Consider the following 20,095-nt stretch of genomic DNA (forward strand, 5'->3'; position numbering starts at 1 on the left):
GCATCCGAGAACATTAAAGCGGAGGCATGGACGTAGTGGTCGGCCACTCGCCTAGAGCACTATATAGCTCCACGGTATCCCACGTTATTATATTATTCCCCTAATGTTATTTGTGCTATATACCGCTAATAATCACGAGGAGAAGCAAGCGTTTCACGATAGAGGGGGGGACTCCATGTCACTGTATCATCAAAGTACCTGGAAAATGCCGAGGAACAAAGGGCGCGAGGCAAACACACAAGCATCACGAAAGCTCCAAGAGTCATTGGGGACAAACAGCCATAATACGGTATAATTTTCCTCTTGAGTAGTAAATACCTTTGACATCCTCACACTGAATTATAGATTATCAAGGTAATGCGGAATACAATCAAGAATTTAGTCATTTGATATCCATGTTTGAAGAGCATAAATAATAGATTCAACAAGTGAACTCGAAATATCCCGAAATATTACATTGAATAATTAAATCATCAACGGTAATTGGGATTGACGCTGTTGAGTTACACAGTTGGAGATTATCTTGGATGTCATTGAATAATTGAGCAGTGCGAGAATGCAAAATATTTCCAGCATCTGCACTAACAGAATAACAGTAGAGCTCTCGAACAAGTCATCGTGCCAAAAAATTCGTTTGTTAAAAATGATCAAAGGATTTTGTTGTGCCAAACATGCGAAGCGGGCGCCGAGATTGAAAATTTTTACTGCAAAAATAGATTTAGTTTTTTCAAAAAAATTTATTCTGTGCACGCAAGAAATGTAATTTGTAGCACTACGCAGCAAAAACGAGTGTCTGAATTTCACGCTCCTTTTGCAGACATTTTTCAGACACTAAAAAGGTCTGAATAAAATGAAAATTTGCCTGAATTTCAAACATGAATTGAGATGTTTAGGCGCCTGTTCGTCTGCAATTCAGACAAATTTTCATTTTATTCGGACGTTTTTTAGTGTCGGAAAAATGTCCACAAAAGATATGTGAAATTCAAACATTCGTTTTTGCGGTGTAATTTATTATTCGATGCTTCCATACGTATTTTGCTCCCGGCAAATGGTCGTTTTCATGAAACGAGGGATAGTAGTTTGTCGTTTCGGATATTCAATAATCACAGACAAAAAATGAACTCTTAATTTTAATTATTACGTAATAATAATCCAATGAAATTTTTAGTCTCCAATTCTCAATTTCTGTCGTTTATTCTATTCATTCTACCAAAAGACAAGGATAGAAATCGAATTTATGAGTATTCTTTCGTTATTAAAAAAAAATAGATTTTTAAACTTTCCAGAGACATTGAAAAAAATATTTTTTTTAGTACTTCCCGCCCACTTTTTTGCATTTTTTGAATTTCTTTTCGGTGAAATATTCATATCCCTCTAATACTAAAAGAAAAACAGTGATTCGAAGTTCCCACCGCCATGAAAGAAGAAAAAAATACATTTTCTAGCCGACTATCCCTTTCTGATTGTTTTTTTTTCATCTCCTTTTCATAATAATAATAGTTGGAATGCGACCGTAGGAAGAGAAAAATAGACTACATTTTTCTGTGAAGACGGAAATGGAAAGAAAATAAAATAAAATATTATAAATTAAACTAGCACTAGTTCGTTAGCGAAATAATAATAATAAGACAGCAATCTTGTAATTCAGGGAAAAAATTTTTTTTTATAAACTTCCCTCTATAAAAGATATTTTTGATATGGGGTTGAAATGGGGTTGCAGGAAATTTTACGGAACTGTCACTGAATTTTTCCAGAGCGTTCCGCAGTTTTTATCTGACTCTCCTGTGAAAAAATACGATACCGTCACTTAAATTTTCTGAGTCTATTCTGTAATCGGTAAGCGAACTGTGAGTTCCGCAATTTTTACTGAACATTTCCCTCCGTGAAATTTTAAGCAAAAAGTAAAAAGTATTGAATTACAAAATCACCAAAAACGGTCAGTACCCCACCCCCAGATGTTCACTTCTCAATATTGAAAATTATTTAGATGAATAAAAATTATCGGAATCCCCGGTCACTTTCAACACCGAATCTAATCAATGTCCCAGCTAAAAAATTGTCCGAAATTAAGAAAAGAATTCTCAATTCCGCAAATTATTTTTCATTTTGTCAAGACAAAACAAATGTTTTCGACTACGATAGAACACAAGATAGAAGCAAACAAACGATCTGGGCAACCGTCGGGCTGTAACAATGCTGCCGTTTGTTTGACGCGCAGAGGAGTTTATTGGTTTCACGGCGATTTCTCAAAGTTGGCCGTAGCGTACACCACGCTCAACAATCCCTCCACTCCTCCCCAGGAGGTCAGGTCGATTGTCGATCTCACTTCAGTCCTCTACTTACCGCTTCCTCTTTCGCCCGCTCCCCGTCAATAGTCGCTACAACATCCAGTGGAATTCTCCGGGGAACCGATATTCATATCTGCTTGCTAGTACATCAAAAATTCCAAGCTCGCCTCTGCCTTTTCCTCCTCTCTTTCTTTATTTCCCGTTTCACCCCCTTTATGATTTCTCGGGTATAAAGGATTCGCAGGCCTTACAATATCAACGAGACCCCCTTCCACTCACCTTCCTTCCTTCCTGCTCTCCTTTCAGCATTTTTTTTTTCAATTCTTACGTCTCCCACTCTCCAGGCGTATTCCGTTCATATAGGGGAAGGGGGGGCAAAACGGACCAACGGGGCAAAACGGGCCGGGGGGCAAGTTTGAGGGGAATCAGAAAGAAATCCAATGATGCAGACAATGTTCCATGCATTTATTGTGAAAAACGTTTTTATGACAGTGGTGGGGAGTGGATTCAGTGCCAGAGTTGCAACGGTTGGGCTCATTGTACCTGTACTAACATTGATGAAAATGCAGGACCCCCGTACTTTTTTTGTGACGAGTGCAAAGAATCAGACTAAAACTTTATTATTTATTACTAGCCTCATATTTTATATTTGTTATTATTTATTATTGTTATTCATCATCATTGTTATTATTTATTTTTGTTATTAATCATCACTGTTATTATTTATTATTTTTATTAATCATCACTGTTATTATTAACTTCCCGGGATATGGAAGTTATTTATTATTGTTATTAATCATCATTGTTCTTATTCATCATCATTCCATCCAATTTCACCAAGACTTTTNGAGTTTGTGCGAGTAACAAAAATAAAAATAGGTTATAGACGAAATTTATATCCTGAAATAAAATGTTAAAATACGTTTTTGAAGTTAAAAAAAATCTACATTATTTGTTCGTAATACAAAAAATCTACTACGTTGCGAAATGTAATTTCACTGTTGTTCTGTCGAAAATCCGCACGTGATTTCCAATCAATTTCTGACGGTGAAGGATCCACAGAGCTGAAAGCAGGGAACATAACAGAAGAACTCTCAGACAATAGCATAAATCTTTCCTCAGCAGCTCCGTAATTCAATCGCGCACATCTTATTAAATTCACGTGCAAACGTCGAAGGGAGTTATTTTTGTTGAATATCAAAAACAATGGAATTCGGAGAATCTGAGCAACTCCACCTGTCGATAGCAGTTTTGACTTACATTTATGAGACGGTGCTAACATCACGGAGGGGTGAATTTTTCAATCATTCATAGGTACACCGTAGAAATCAATATTTCCGTATATCACTATCTGGCATTTTTATTGATGCCTTCGTAAAGTGGATTGACAGAATATCAGAGTGAGCTATTGTTTCTGGAAGTTCGAGGGGTTGAAGTTTATGAAAATATGGAGATTCTTTCGGGGTGAATCCCTAAATCTCCAGTGATGAATGAAAAATTTTCCGTGTATCGACTTTAATAAGTCAAATTCGACCTGTTTGTTGGTTGTGCATTTGTCTCGAAAATGAGGGGTTTTAGGAGAACATGTCAAAGGACTTTTATTGTAGCGGAAGAATTATATTATATTTTTATTATATCTTCCATCGATTATTTTAAATCGGGAGATATCTAAAAAATAATCTCCAGATATTTTTCGTCAAATTGTGACAGTTTTATTAAATATTCATTCACCTGGAGAGCGACTGATGTTTTAATTAAATCTCATTGAAAATCTTTAGATCTCATTAAAATTCCAGTAAAATTTTCTCCTGACCTATCTCTCCAAGTATCTCTCCTATCTCGCCATTATGAGATATTTGAAGAACAATCCAGTGGCGAAGCGGTAAACCGGGTTAAGTCGTTTTTTACTATTGGCTAGTTTTTGACGAATATCTCGGAATCTAAAAGAGATAGCAAGATTTTTGTCATGACCTTTTTTGTAGAGCCAATAGAGCGGTATAAAAAAAGTCATGAGAAAAATTTTGCTATCTCTCTTAGATTCCGAGATATTCAGCAAAAACTGGCTAATAGTCAAAATCGACTTAACTCGGTTTACCGCTTCACTACTGAATCTGTGGGTATATTATAAAATTGAGTAGAAAATCATATGGTTTTACATAATAATAGATTATCTCTTAGTAGTGATCCATCAAGCACAATTACCCACAAACGCGGAGGCTGATAAAATAGCCAATAATAAATTTTCAACATTTTTTCAAAATCATTGATAGTTCATCTTTTTTTTTCTGGCACACAAGATCTGGGAATATTTTGGAAAAATTCCCAGTGGTGCAGCATACTCAGATACTTCTTACCTGAATTTTTCAATTTTTTTCGTTATTTTGACTGTTTACATGAAACACCTTAAATCCCAACCGTACACGATACTTTCAGTGAATCCATCCATCCATTGGGTATAAACTTGATTCAGAAAGTCGCCAAAGTGTCCTTCGCCCCATCACCTTGGCCACATGATTAAATTGCTCAAGTTGTTCAACGAGAGATGCGTCACTGGATATTCGTGGTGTGAACGTCACGTTTCCGAAATTCAAATCGATCCGGTAACAGATGCCCTTAAACTCAACAGTCCCTAGTGGAGTTGGTACACCCATATAAATGCAATACCAATTCATTAATCGACGTATGAATTAATATCTGAAAGTAAATATCATCAAATTTCAACCTCCGCTAAATGTCATGTGCCAATAGAACGAGAGGGGTAAATAAATGGGGAAAGTGTCATAGTCCATGAATTAATTCTTTATTGAGATATGCACTCGTTGATTCGGCCGAAATATCTCATTTGCCAATTGATATAATCACCGATATATTTTCACTTTGAAACAATATATTAACGGTTATTCTGCATTGGTTTGGAGTGATTACAAGTGGCGCCTGGAGAGCTGCAACATCTTTGTCTCTTCATAGCGACGGCATTTTATGCACGGAGAGAGAAGTTGGATAAAAAGTACTAGAAAATGGGAGCAAATTTTACTATACGGAAGGTAATCGTAAAACTTACATTGTCTCTTCAGGAATGTGATCTAATTTCCAGAAAAAAATATCATTATTTCAGTAGCGAAGCGGTAAACCGGGTTAAGTCGATTTTTACTATTGGCTAGTTTTTGACGAATATCTCGAAATCTAGAAGAGATAGAAAGATTTTTGTCATGACCTTTTTTGTAGAGCCAATAGAGCGTTATAAAAAAAGTCATGAGAAAAATTTTGCTATCTCTCTTAGATTCCGAGATATTCAGCAAAAACTAGCTAATAGTCAAAATCGACTTAACTCGGTTTACCGCTTCACTACTGATTTCATCCAGTATCGTCCTCCTTTAGCCCGAATAGCGCCGATTCCTTGTCTGAAACCTACCATGAATTGATCGAATATTCGTGCGATGTTCTCCACTCAAGAAATTATTTTTGTCATATTACGTCGATTTTTCTCTCAGTGCATGACTCAGTGCATGACTTGGTTTGGTAATTTTTCTCCAACTTTTTTCTCCGTGTGGAAATAAAAATTCAACGTTGTTACATACGAGCAATCACGTACACACACTCCACATATACACGTCTCTGTAAGTTTCTAGAATTAACCATTATCGGTATTGACCCCATAATCGTCGTTATTGCACAAACGATGCCACGCCCGAATTCGTCAATGTAATGGTAAATAAATATGATTATTGTCATGACGTAATAGGTGGAAATGAAAAGCCGAGAACATTCGACGGTTTGTGTTTCACAAATAACAACGAAAAGAAAATTGAATTTTCACTCGACAATGGGTCATTTTCGATGTTCAGGATTCTGTTTCTCTCCCTCACTGATAGTGTTTGACATTCGGTGCCTTCATTGAAATCACTCGTTCATCAATATATATATTCTCTCATGCTGTTTGCAAATAAATTGACAAAATCATAGGTCTTTCGTGTTTTCTTTAGTTATAGCTGTTGTTTTTTATACTTTGTACATTACACAACTCTACACATAAATATATTTGCATCTGCATTATTGTTACTGTAAAAATTCAATTATTATTATTATGATTTTTTCATTCTTCTCTTCTTGTTTAATTTATGAGTAAAAAAATTCAAGAGGAGTTCTAGTGGAATTCTATTGATTTCTTTTACAGGGGAGAGTGTGGCAAAATGAAACAGTCGAAAAACTATTTGACGGACTTCAAGCAAAAAAAAAATTGTCATCAACTTTTGTTTATTAATTGTTTTTTATTATTGGGACTACTGATGGGGAATAATAATTTTCTATTCTATTTTCTACACTCTCCCCTGTAAATATTTTTCATTCGTCTATAGAAGTTATTTCATCGACAATTTTTTTCGATAGAAATGTCTCGGTATACATTTGCCAATTTGTGTTGAAGAATTTTCGTGGAAGAAAATTCCAACAGATTAAAAAAAATCAATATCTGCATATTTTTTTCATGAAATGTCTCTCTTGAATTTTTTAATACATGTTATTCTCATTAAAATGTACTTTGTTAAGCGCATATAGGGACGACGTGAAAATATACCGCGTCTGGCAATATGCAGTAGTCCAACGGGAGAATTGATGTGAAATTAACGAGGTAAATGTTAACAGAAAGAATTCATGACGAAATAATTCACTTGTAGACGCATTTCGAACACGCACTCCTTCATCTTCTACATTTACGCTTTTCGAAAGATTTATATGTACGTATTATCGACGTGACACTGATGCCGTTATATCCGCTGGCAGACTCTTGCTGGGTATCAATTAATAGTCATGCCTCGGGGCAATCTCAGTTAGTGGGAGAATAATAAAGTGAGTCACTCCTCATTACAACTTCTGCTGGACTGTTCTGTTCTGTTCGGTTCTTTTGATTAGTCAATTAATTAGTGGGCAATTAAAACGATTGCCCTTTTTGGTTAACTAGCGGACAATTTCAGGGGCATTTGGCACTGTGGCTCGTGCATCGAAGTTTTAACATCGTGATATGCCACCGGATCAATTTATTGAGTGTTTGATAAAACTGTTTTGTTAACGTCTTACTTATCTCGAAAAGGAGTGGTTTTGGTGGAAAATGCAAAGAGATTTTTTGTAGCCGAGAAAATTTCGAACAAATAATGTTGCTCGACTTTTTCGATAGTCAAATGTGAAAAGTCCATTTTTAAGGTTTTATTATCATGGACGAAAAAAATTAATAGAAAAACCTATCGAATTCGGTAGAAAATTCTATTGAATTTCTATTGAACTGTTCTATCAGTTTTTGGCCGATTCTATTGGAATGGTCAATTGAAAATATTCAGTAGAAAAAGTCAATAGAATTAAATTTTTCTATACAACTTATTCTATTGGGATATTTTCTATAGAATTTCCTCGGCTCAAATTTTCCAAGTTTTTTCGTTTGATTTTCTTGATGAGAAGAAAAGAAAAATAGAATGAAAAAAACTTAGAAAATTTGAGTCGAGTAAATTCTATAGGAAATATATGGAAAGTATAAGTTGTATAGAAAAATCGAATTCTGTTGACTTTTTCTATTAAATTTTTTCGTGCGTGTATACTTCAGCTGTACGGAGAGAAAATTTAAGGAACAATTGTTCAGAAAATCGTCACGATTTTTTACTTTCTCAAGCGTAATTGTGGAACGAAATATAATTCAATAAATAATACTTCACGTGAAAGAAATTTCATTTTGCATAGCAATGAAAATTTCCAACCAAAAATGTCAAATTGCAATTTCTCCTACCCCAGGCCATTATTGTGGTGTTCTGCCATGTTAAAACACCAAAATTAAATTATTAATTTATTCATATTCCATTCGCCACCGGCTCGAGTGGTTAACGTCACTCCACTTCAGGGCAATCTATTCATTTCCATTTATATAAATAAAAAAGGAATTGGGTAAAATTTATTTCAAGCCACGTCTATTACGATATTTCCTATTGTATGTAATCGATTAAAATCCATTAAATAATTCAAGGGCCTTTCAGCCAATCTAACCCCTGAAATATCATTATGAATATATATTGTACTAATGTTTTTTAATGTTCTTTTTGGTTTATTCAGATGAACATAAATAGATTGCCCTGAAGAGGAGTCACATTTGCCACTCGAAACGTTGGAAAATGGATGGTGAATAAATTCGTAATTTAATTTTCGAGTTTTAGCATTACAGGAAACCGCAATAATGGCTTAGGGTAGGAAGATAAATTGCAAATAGGAATACAAGTGGCTGGACAAATAATTCAGTTGGAACAAAAAATGTCGTTTGATATTTTTCCTTAGAAAAATTCAGTAGCGAACCGGTAAAACGGTTTCAGTTGATTTTGGCTATTGCCCAGTTTTCAATAAATATCTCAAAATCTAAGGAATACAGCAAAATTTTTGTCATAACCTTTTTTATAGCCCTCAATGCGCTCTGCAAAAAAGGTTATTACCAAAATTTCGATAGCTCCCTTAAATTCGGAGATATTCCTCGAAAACTCAGCTAAAGGCTAAATCGCCTTAAGAGGTGGTGCACCCCGGGAAAAAAAGTTTTTCGTTTTTCCCACGTGATTTTTCCTCAGAAATCTGGTTTTATAGGTCATAATGGTCTTCTGCCACTCAAAAGTTGAGAATCGAATTTTTTTTTAATAGAAAAATCAACTTAACAAAAACACCCAACGTGTTTTTTTTTTTCGAAATAGTTTTTTGAATATGACCTGACGTTTTCGCTCCTTAATTATGAAAAACGCGGGAGAAGATACATTTTGTAGAATAAATAGCCAAAGTGCTTGGATATCCTTAACCGGTGTCACCGCTTCGCTGCCGCATTAATTTTCAATCAACCAATCCACAAAATGAAAAAATCAGTTTTCAAACTTTCATTAAATTTTATCTACTAACCATCAAATTCATCCCTCACCATTAAATTACTCCCAACCCCCAAAAAACCAAAAATCTAGCGGATATAACATCAACCCCGACCGACATCCCCCTAGATTTCGGACAGCAAATATATTTACATATGAAGCGTCATTCTTTGTGTATGAGTACATCGGACGTTAATAACTCTCAGCGCAATTTTAATTTCCAACAAAGCCCCCTAACATTACGTTATATTGAATCATCTTGCTCAAGTGAATGAAACGATAAGAAAAACGGTCGGGACCTTATTTACAAATTCTTCGCGTAAACCCCGGATCATGAATTTGAGATAAATTACAAATGATAAATCAATACGGGGACGATTGAAAATAGAGTTCAACAGGGGATTCCATCCACGCTGTACACGAAATAACTTTTCCTACTCCACGCCTCGCGTGTTTGAATAATATTGTATTATGTACAGCCGTGACTAAGCATAAAAACAACAGAGTTTTCTTGTACGAGTCTGGCGTAGAAGACTGACGTCTACAGCCATTTTCATTTTTAACCAAGATTTTCATCTTTTACGTGCCACCGTGGTTCATCGAAACATCCTCAGTCCCCAACAAAATGCTACATTCAATTTTTTTGGCACTTTTTCTCAACAATCATTACCTCAACATCATTCCAGTGTCCCATGTAACCTACTTTATACATAAAAAAAATGGTCACCCATCCGCTCGAACACGGAATAACACCGTGCACTTGTTAATAGACCGCTTGTTACAACACTCCGGAGAGACTGTTCGTTGTGGCTTACGTGTAGACGATAGAGACGATTAGAAGGGAGCACAGTGGCACGTACGATCCAGCACTACTATCAACGATACTTGCTACAGCCGAGGCACCATCGACGCCCACCGCTGTCTGCTGAGTTGATCCGCTTTCCCTCAGTGAGCCTTGATAAACCCGATTCAGCCTGTGGCCACCGGTTTCGCGTGACTCATTCATATCATCCTCATCAGACACTTCATTGCCCTTCCTCGAGTGCTCCGGAAGTTGCATATCTTAGAATGAAAATTAAATTTGATTAGGATCGAAACAATTCGCTTCGTCTGCTGCATTTCTGAGAGAAAACAGGGAGGGAATTACGGAGGGCTTGGAGGGAATGGAAGTTGGAAGGGGTTTTCAAAATTTTAACGTAAGATGATTTGATTATGAAGAAAATAAGTCGAATTCGTTTCCCGTCTGGGTTTAATGAAGGTTTAATCAGGGTTTAGCCGGGATTTAATCAGGGCTTAGCCGGAGTTTAATTCAGGTTCTGTCAGATGTCCGGACGGATACCATTGTGAAATTCTGAGATAACCGTGGAGAACATTTTCGCCAAAAAACGAACAATTTTTGGAATTTTTAAATTTCTTCAGGAGTATATTGTTGAATGCTGCAGCGATCAACAAAAAAATCAGCATATTTTTGCCACCATCTTTTGGAACCACAAGAAGACGGCAAAGTTCATGAATTTTTCCGGCCCACCTTTACTTTACCTATTCACCTTTGCTTTATGATATAATTAACACTAATAACTTTGAGATGAGACTCCGTATAGGATAAGATAAATAATCAATTCGGACTGAAATTTCAGGTTTCCCTGAAAATTCAGTAAAATTCCAGAATTTTAAGCAGCATAAAAACGAGAATTCCCTAATTTATTTGAATTTCCAATCTAATAGGAATATTCAGTGTCAAATTACATTGAATTTTCAGTGAAATCTGAAATTTCATGATTTTTCCCCCTAAATCCCGTTCAGTGTTACTGTCCTAAAAATTCAGGAATATATTTACCGGAATTTTCTGGCTTTATACTCATTTTCAGGGAACAATGCAACAGAAATTTACAGTTCTCTTTGATTTTTCCCCGAAATTCTGAATTTTCAATGACGAAATTCCTTGAAATTTAAGCGGTAATCAAACTCAATAAAAATTTCTAAAAAATGTACCAGAAAGTTCACACAAAATTTTTTAACAGAGTCCTTCGCGTGCGCAAAATCTCACTTTACGCACAAGTGACGAAAATGTTAATAACTTCGATCACGAAATTTGTGTGAAAATTCCGAGGAAACGGTGGCGTTCCGTTACCCCTCAAGGTTCAACATCCACTTCCTGTCAAGCTTTCAACATTCTCCGATACTTATCCACCAATTTTTTTCTTCTGTTCCAAAAATTCACACGTCAGTGTTACCCCCATTTGGCGTATTCAATTTATCTTGTAAGGGTCATCCCCCGGGGGGAAGGGGTCAAGGGGGGCAGAAAAAATTGGCACGATATTGGTTCGAACATGCGGAACAGAGACACGCGATGGGAAGAACGAAATAGCAGTTTAGCGCTGATAACACTTTGGCCGGACTTTTATCGATCATGTCTGGCAACAGATGGCTTACCCAATTCCTGGCGTTTTCAGGCTCAACTGCTTGTTTGATGGCGTCTGGCCTGGTTCAACCACTGATAAACGATAACTAATACGCGGGATATTGTTTCTATTGCCAACTTTTCACCAAACTCTGTGAACGTGACTAGCCCTAATATTTTTTCCCTCTCTCATTCATTTTTCTTTGGTCTTACGCTCAACGCCAGTTTTATAATGGGATCTCATCTACACGGAGAGAAATTTTTGATAAAAATTATCCTACCGTTCTGTAAAAGTCTATCATGAGTCATCGTTTCCTCATTTCTATCCCAAAATTTAGTAAAAATTAATATATGATGATCAAATTTTATTCTACGTTAGAACAATTTTATCCTGATGAAAATAAAGATTTCCGTGCTGGTAGAGTAACAATTACTGTACCGGTAGGGTAAAATTTACCAATCCTTCCGGATTGAATTTATTAGAATTATAGAATCTGCCACCCGGGCCATTGCGTAGTGGACGGAGGGAGGAGATTCCAAGAACGGAAAACGGAATTTAGAGTTTTAAATGGTAAGAAAAAATTACACTTTAACATGGCAAAAATTCATACGATTTGAGTAATTTCTCGTCGTCCAATAGTAAAAATTGGTTTAAAAAAATAAAGCGTTTCTAACACTTTTGAAATAGTACATTACGTGTTGCGTATACTATTTTATATGATAAGTGCGTGATGAAGTCTGGGGGCGGAGGGGGGAGGGGGGTGTGGGGGGCGAAGCCCCCCACGAGAAGAGGGGGTCCAGGGGGCGAAGCCCCCGGTGGGGGGGCTTCGCCCCCCCCACTGAAGAAAAAAGATCACATTTATTTAAAAAAATAATTATAAAAAAGTGTGATTTAAAAATTATGCGGAACTTCTGAAGAAAAAATTAATTATATTCATTAAATATATAGTTCAAAAAATTTGTAAAGTATTTTTAATTGAAAAAAATTAATTATAATAATTACAAAATACAATTTTTAAAAATCATTAAGAATTCGCAAAAAAAAGAAAGTTATAATTATAAAAAAATATGATACAAAACGTAATTGAAAAATCGGAGAATATTTTATTTCCATTTTCTTCAAATGTCACATCACCAATAAACTCCTCCTCATCAGTAAATAAATTCTCCTCACTGCCTAACTCTTCATCACTATCAGGAATTATACGATTTTGGCTCATTTTATCTGCTTCGAAAATCACCTTTTCATTTTTCAGTCATTCCATGTATTCACTATTCGGAGGTTAGATTTCCTTCCTTGTTATTCTCTTTTAATAGGTGATGCGCATGCGCGTCATGCGTTATTTCGCGTTTCAGTTGACTATAGTCAACTGAAACCCATGCGGTTACACGCACGTATCATATAAATTATTTTTTCATCCGTGCATTTTATACTGATTTCTCCGTCAAAAATTACTATGTTAAATCGTAAAAAATGAATTTCACATCGTAAACGTCCGGTTAAAATAGATGAAATTGTTAAATTTTTTGTTTGGCATATTCTTCGATTGCTCTGTTCACATAGTAATTTTTAATTTTATATTCTCTCTGTGTAATTGTGCATCCCTACTCACCATATAGTCCAATGCTGCTATCAGCCTCTCCAATAGAATTTTTTGATATACACTTGTATCCGCCTAGATCATTCTTGTGCAAATTCCGTATGACCAGGCGCATTTGTACACTGTAAACCGACAGTTTCTCCTCAGACATGGAGTACTTGTGATTACTAATGATCATCTCCCCGGACTCCCGGGTCCAGTAGTTGATCGCCTTGGGAGACGCCTCCACGTTGCACACAAGAGTTACGTTGGTGCCGATTGGAGCGCCTACCAATTGATTTGGGGCTTGGATCATCGGATGAACTGGAACAATTGACAAACAAATGGACGATGACTTTTTTTTATAAGCGAGTATAGCGAGAGAGAGAGAGAGAGAGAGAGAGGGGGAGGAAAATGCCGAATTCACTGCCATAGTAAAATAGTAAAATGGACCGAACGTTGAATCAAACGTAGAATCAAACGAATTCGTTATTATTTGCCAGTTAGTATCACCAGTTACGATGTTCATAATTTCACAAAACCCGTTTTGCCCCTCCTTTGTTATTTATTAAGTTTATTTTTCAGAAATCACTGATTTCGAATTAATGAAATCACTCGAAATCATGAAATCACCTTCCGTGACGCTCGAAATCACCCGAAATCGACTTCATTTCGAAATCATGGTGTCACTAAATTATGGAGTGAGTACACTGATAGAACGGATTAGTTATTGTTAACGAATGGATTTTGGTTGGAGGTTATAGTCTATTCGGTCTCACCAAATGTTCATTCGTTAATAGTTAATGAATGTACATTCGAGGAGCCTCGTTTGACTTGACTTTCGCCATTCAAGTGAACCATTCGTTAACTATTAACAAATATTCATTTGGTCATATTCAACTCTACCATTCGTTAACAGTTAACGAATCTCGTTTGGAATGAATGAATCATTCTATCAGTGTAGCCCCTTGGTATCGAACATAAAAATTCTCTACCATTTTCCGGACAATTTCCCTTCAACTCCTCCGTAATTGACTGATTCTGGTTATCATCTTCTCGGAAATGATGTACGTAACACGATGCCGACGAGACGAATAAAAGTAATTGGACGTAATGTGCTTACTTCTGTTACCTACCGTAGTACAAGCACAAAGTGAAACATAAGCCGCTTATGTGGAACCTTCCTACGTTCGAGTAGACTTACAACAACATGACAAAGGGAAACTTTTACCGACGGTAAATTAAGTTCATCGGCCAAGTTGATCCGCGAACAAAATCAGTCCAATTATTTTCTATAAATATTGCTCACTCGACAAAATGCCAAAATGAAATTCACTTTTTGCACTTGGTATTTACAACTGCGCTAATAGGATTTGGGTGAATGAAAAATTCGTTACGTATAGGTAGGCTCCATTCCCATATTCAAATCGTCTGTTGCAGGGGGGGGGGGGGGGGNGGCGGAGGGGGGCGGGGGTGATGGTACGGGCACTCCCGCATTTCCCGGAAATGCTATTCATCGAGGAACAAGGTCCACAGGAGCACATTTATAAAAAAAAAGCGAGGAGAAACAAAAATGTTTATACCTATATGTATATACGTATACGAATACGCTAGCAATTAAAAGTTTTTGGGGACGGTTTTGGTGGTGGATTGTTAAGGCCGAAAACCAGCCATGCCAGTGGCTCGTAAATCAATCCTACGCGCCCTTTAACCGAATTCACTCTGCAATGTATTGTGTCCATCTGAAGCGACAAAATTCAGCCCAAATTTCGGAATGATTTGGATTTAACTCTTCTGTGAATCACCCCTTTCCGACCAATGCACGAAAATCATGCAAATGGATGTGGAGGAAAAATGATTCTCAGATTAAATGTAGTGTTTGGCTGATGGAAGAAATTATTTTTATTGAGATGTTTCTTTCTTGGAACTTCAAATAAATTCAATAAATAAATTAAGAATAAATAAGATCTTACGGTGAATAGCAATTAGTTTTTCTTGAGATCAGTGATGCCGCGAAACGAGACGAGAAACTGCATCTTCTCAAATCAAGTGATTTTGCAAATCAAGTGAACCATTCGTTAACTATTAACGAATATTTATTTGGTCATATTCAACTCTACCATTCGTTAATACCGTTCTATAAAAGTGTAACATGAGTCATCGTTTCCTCATTTCTATCTCGAAATTTAGTAAAGATTAATTTATTTTTTATTTTTTCTATTTTCATTGGTTTTATCGAAGTAATTTTTGATTTGAAACCCCTCCTCTAGCCTGCCTCCCCTCCTTTCTTTTTCCTCTCATTGTTATCTACGGTATCATGGCGGTCTTAGTAAAAATTAATATATGATGATCAAATTTTATTCTACGTTAGAGAAATTTTGTACTGACGCATAACAAATTTTACCCTTCCAGTCCAATAATTTTTATGTACATAACGAAAATTCTAGAACGGTTGGTAAATTTTACCCTACCGGTACAGTAATTTTTACAATACTGGGACGGTAATTTTTATTTTTATCAGGATAAAATTTCTCTAACGTAGAATAAAATTTAATCATCATCTCTTAATTTTTACTAAATTTCGGGATAGAAATGAGGAAACGATGACTCATAATAATTTTTATTAAAAATGTCTCTTCGTGTAGTTAACGAATCTCATTTGCAATAAACGACTCATTTTATCAGTGTGTGATAAAAAATTCGGATGACTCATTTCTCTGAGTGCAGCACTAGAATTCCTCCGGGGATCCTTAGAATTATTTTTTATTTTGCGGATGCCTAAAGGTGGTTAGGCGGCGTGCTGAGTTGAATTTGGAGTGAGAATTTCCGTGGTTCCCGGTAGCTTAGTCGGTAAGAGTGCCCGGCGCGTAACTGGGAGACCCGGGGTCGTATCCCGGCTGGGCGAATCGGAATTTTTTCTCTCTAAATTTCAATTCTATTTGAATTTTTTTTTTTTTATCGCTATGATTCTCAAATTCCCAACTAATCCTAAAATTCCAGAATCCCAAATTAAGACCGGAATTCCTTCACCCGTGAATCCAAAACATCTTCCCACCACTTACTATTCATAACCAATTAGAAATCCCCATTCCTTGCGAATGCCGAAACGAGTGGTGAAATGAATCATGATAAATCACTTTAATTGAAGAAGACGGAAATTCAGTTCCTCCCGGGGGTTTGGGACTAATATCCAGGCGTCGGATGAATACGAGGAGAGTTGATGCGATTGCGGCATGAAATAAGCCTGCAAAGCGAAACATCGGGTACGTAATAGGTTTCCGGGTCGGTTCGTCGGGAGCATCGCAACCCTGCGGTTTCTGCCCGAGGTGAGTGGAAATGGTAGGAACGATCCAAGCAAGCTTTTCGGTTAAACGGACAGGGACAATAAGAGTGGAGGTAACAGAGAGGGTGTAAAGGACAGACAGATACAACTGGGGTGATAAGATAACGCCTCGATCCTTCCCTACATTACCACCTACTCCACGATATGGCTAGGCGTTTACGGCTTTTTCTTACGGCATAAAGTTTTTTCAGTTTTCCCCGCTTTTTAGTTTTTTTATTCCACCCTCTCTCAACGTCTCGTTGCCATTCCCCCGCTGGCTTTCTCACACTAAAAATTCATACAACGCACCACATCGTCAAAACAATTGTCTCCCAGACACTTTTGAATATTTATTAACATGATGCCATTGCCAGCGGAGTTCTCTCATCTCGTCGGTATGAAATTGTTTCAAGAAATTTCTCATTTAATAATATCATCTGGGGAATTCAGCATGACTTTTTTCAGCAAATTGACTTTTAAAATTTTCTATAAATATTGCCTACGTTTCGAATGCAGTGTGCATTCTTCCTCAGGGCTGTTCATCCAATCTATACGCAAGAGAAAATTTTTTTTCATATGAATAATATCCATTACGAAAAAATGAACTAGTTACTGAATTTGAACATTCAGTGTTAATGCAATTTGACACTGAATATTCATATTAAATCAGAAATTCAAATAAATTAAGGAATTCTTGTGTTTATGCCCCTTAAAATTTTTGAATTTTACTGAATTTTCAATGAAACCTGAAATTTCATGATTTTTTTCCCCCTAAATCGCATTCAGTACCACTGTCCTGAAAATTGGTAGTCAACTGTCCACGTGATTTCATTTTTTTTCCAACAGTGTGGGTCGATATAACACAAAAAGCCCTAAACTTAAATCTGAACGATTACAAAGCTTCCATTCGGAAGCAAAAATACATCAGGAAAATTCGTGAATGTAGCAAACCCTCAAATTGTGATGTTTGTCCCAACTACAACGAGAGAAAGAAAGTTGGTAAGGGATATATTGTACCAAAATGTAATTTTATTATTCCCCACTTCCATTATACCCTGCACCTTCTTTTTTCTCACTGCCTCAGCCGTTCCCCCCTACCCGCCGTTGCCCAACACCTTCAACGTCAATTTTGCACGCTTATTCCCGCAGTATTTTACTTTAATTTCCCATTTTTATTTCCTCTCTTCATTTCTCCTTTGTTTCCCAGTTATTTTGAAATTTAAGCCAGTCTAGAGGTGAATAAATGTGGGAATATCACTGGAAAATTATGCTAAGTGGGAGGCGATGAGTATCTCAATGAGTCGAAAGAGAGAGAGAGAGAGAGACGATAGTACGTGAGGGTCAGTTACAGGCAACAGTCTTATATACCAAAATACACAGAGTTATAATAGTGGGTATACTTCGGTGGGCTTGGGTTTACTTACAGTTGACGTGCAGCATCATCTGTTTGCTGACCGTGGGTGGTACACCGTTGCTTGCTATGCACATGTAAGTTCCCATTTCGCTTCTCGTGACCTTTGTCAAGAACAGCGTTTCGCCCTCAACCGTCGTCTCTGAAAGTTTCGAGCGCATGGCTAGCTGTTATTGGGAATTGAGGAACAAACAAATGGTGGCAATATTGAGGGGACTTACGTCTGGTCTTGGCCCCGCCGTTTGCATCCCGAGCGATTATGCCACCGCGATCCTCACGGCGCCATGTTATCTCGGGCTTTGGGTAACCTCGTGCTTTACATGTGAGTTTGGCCGAACTTCCTTCCGGGACCATCATGTCACCGGTAGTGTCTTCTGATATTATGTCCGGGGGTATTACCACTTCCAGAAAAGCACTCTGCAGCATATGGAACATCGGCGGATTCAAAATTATTTTTGGTTTGAGGGCGTTTTCCAAAAAAGTGAATAGCCCGAAATACCATTACCCACTCGAGTGTAAAATATACTTGAGTCGAGTATCTTTAATGCTTGAATCAGGTTTATGCATACAAAATTCTGGTGTAAAATACACTGGGAAAAAAAATTACTTTTGCCAAAAAATCATTTTTTTGGGAGAAGAATTTATTTTTTTAGGAGCTTATTTCTCTGGGCCAGTCATTCCCAGGTGGTCCATGTCCATCTCCAAATATTACAGTTATGTTGAATAATGAGATGACTATGCTACATATGACCTTGAATGAACACGCTTCATTATTTTTCAATTTTTTCAAATTCGAGGTTTTCTAACGTTTAATAATTTGAAATAATTTTAAAGGTTAATAATTGTCAATGGCGTTCATTCAAGGTCATATGTAAATAATCATTCCATAATTGAACATAATTGTAATATTTAGAGATGGACTTGGACTCCGTGATAATGACTGGCCTGGAGAAATACGCTCCGCAAAAAATAAATTCAGTAGCGAAGCGGTAAACCGGGTTAAGTTGATTTTTACTTTTGGCCATTTTTTGATCAATATCTCGGAATCTAAGAGAAATAACAAAATTTTGCTCATGACCTTTTTTATAACCCTCAGTTTGCTCTACAAAAAAGGTTATGACAAAAATTTTTGTATCTCTTCTAGATTCCGAGATATTCGTCAAAAACTGGCCAACAGTTAAAATCGACTTCACCCGGTTTACCGCTTCGCTCCTCAATTCTTCTCCCAAGAAAATGATTCCTTGGCAGAAGTAATTTTTTGTCTCAGTGTATGCTCCATTCAAGTATATTTTTTTTGCTCTCTCTAATTCCCCATAAATACCACTAGCCCTCCAAAAATTCCATTCACAACATTCAATCACACGAATTCGAGGTGCAACTACTGTAAATATTTCCTCTCCATAAACTCCCTTCATACATAAAACAATGCGATATTCATAATGCAATTCCACATTACATATTTACCTGGCTCTTCATGGGATCCGTGTTGACTTGACACATGTACAATCCACGATCAGACCTGTCTGCATTTTTAATATGCAATGTCCACGTATTGAAATCATTGTGGGTCACAGAAAGACGTCCATTATTCGTTATAACGTGCTCGTGAATCGCCAGAATTGCTTTTGTGTCCGCTTTGATCCAAGCCACCTATCAAAATGTTAACCAGAAATAGCATTATTCCCATTATGTCCCCTCGACAATCACTGACAAAAAAAAAAAAAAAGTACCATCTAAAAACCCCCAGCAAACACCCAAAAAAACCAAAAAGCACAAATTCAACTCAACATTCCCATTGATCCCTACATGTCTAATATTTGTACCCCGCAGTACCGGATATCCAGGATCTACTCAATTTACCCTCCCTCGACCCGCAGGGAAAACCGAGAAAAGAATAACTCCACCGAAAGGACGGACGTTCCTTTCACGTCGATATCACCACAAGTCGAGGAAAAAAAAAATATATTTCAAAAAGATCTGCAACTGCCCGAGTTTCCCTTCCGAGTGCCTCCACTTGTAAATATAAAACGTCTTATATAAACCCCCAACCTCTGCCCTCACCCTTTCAATTTTCCTCGATTCTTTTTTACGTTTTAAATAAATCCCTTTGACACTGGATAAGGGAAATCTTTTCTGCGTGACGCACATTTTAAGATTCTCTCAGGATCAACACCCGTTTTAACACGAGAAGAACGCCTTGCGGTATAGGATCAGCGGG

The 20,095-nt window shown here is 36.8% G+C and overlaps 1 protein-coding gene across 1 annotated transcript in view; it reads right to left on the reverse strand.

Moving 5' to 3' along the window:
* Positions 1 to 5,066: 5,066 nt before the first annotated feature.
* LOC107037275 (lachesin) overlaps positions 5,067 to 20,095 on the reverse strand; it is a 29,807-nt gene continuing 14,778 nt past the window's right edge. The window contains exons 3-8 of the mRNA XM_015255744.2: positions 19,342 to 19,527; positions 18,099 to 18,294; positions 17,891 to 18,019; positions 13,178 to 13,468; positions 9,867 to 10,225; positions 5,067 to 5,239 (exon numbers count right to left, since the gene is read on the reverse strand). Of these exons, the coding sequence (XP_015111230.1) occupies positions 9,975 to 10,225; positions 13,178 to 13,468; positions 17,891 to 18,019; positions 18,099 to 18,294; positions 19,342 to 19,527 (1,053 nt within the window). The 3' untranslated portion in view covers positions 5,067 to 5,239; positions 9,867 to 9,974. The remainder of the gene's footprint in view (positions 5,240 to 9,866; positions 10,226 to 13,177; positions 13,469 to 17,890; positions 18,020 to 18,098; positions 18,295 to 19,341; positions 19,528 to 20,095) is intronic.

This window comes from Diachasma alloeum, unplaced genomic scaffold (genome assembly GCF_001412515.2).
Source record: "Diachasma alloeum isolate Michigan unplaced genomic scaffold, Dall2.0 Dall_scaffold_00216, whole genome shotgun sequence".
Classification (NCBI taxonomy): domain Eukaryota; kingdom Metazoa; phylum Arthropoda; class Insecta; order Hymenoptera; family Braconidae; genus Diachasma; species Diachasma alloeum.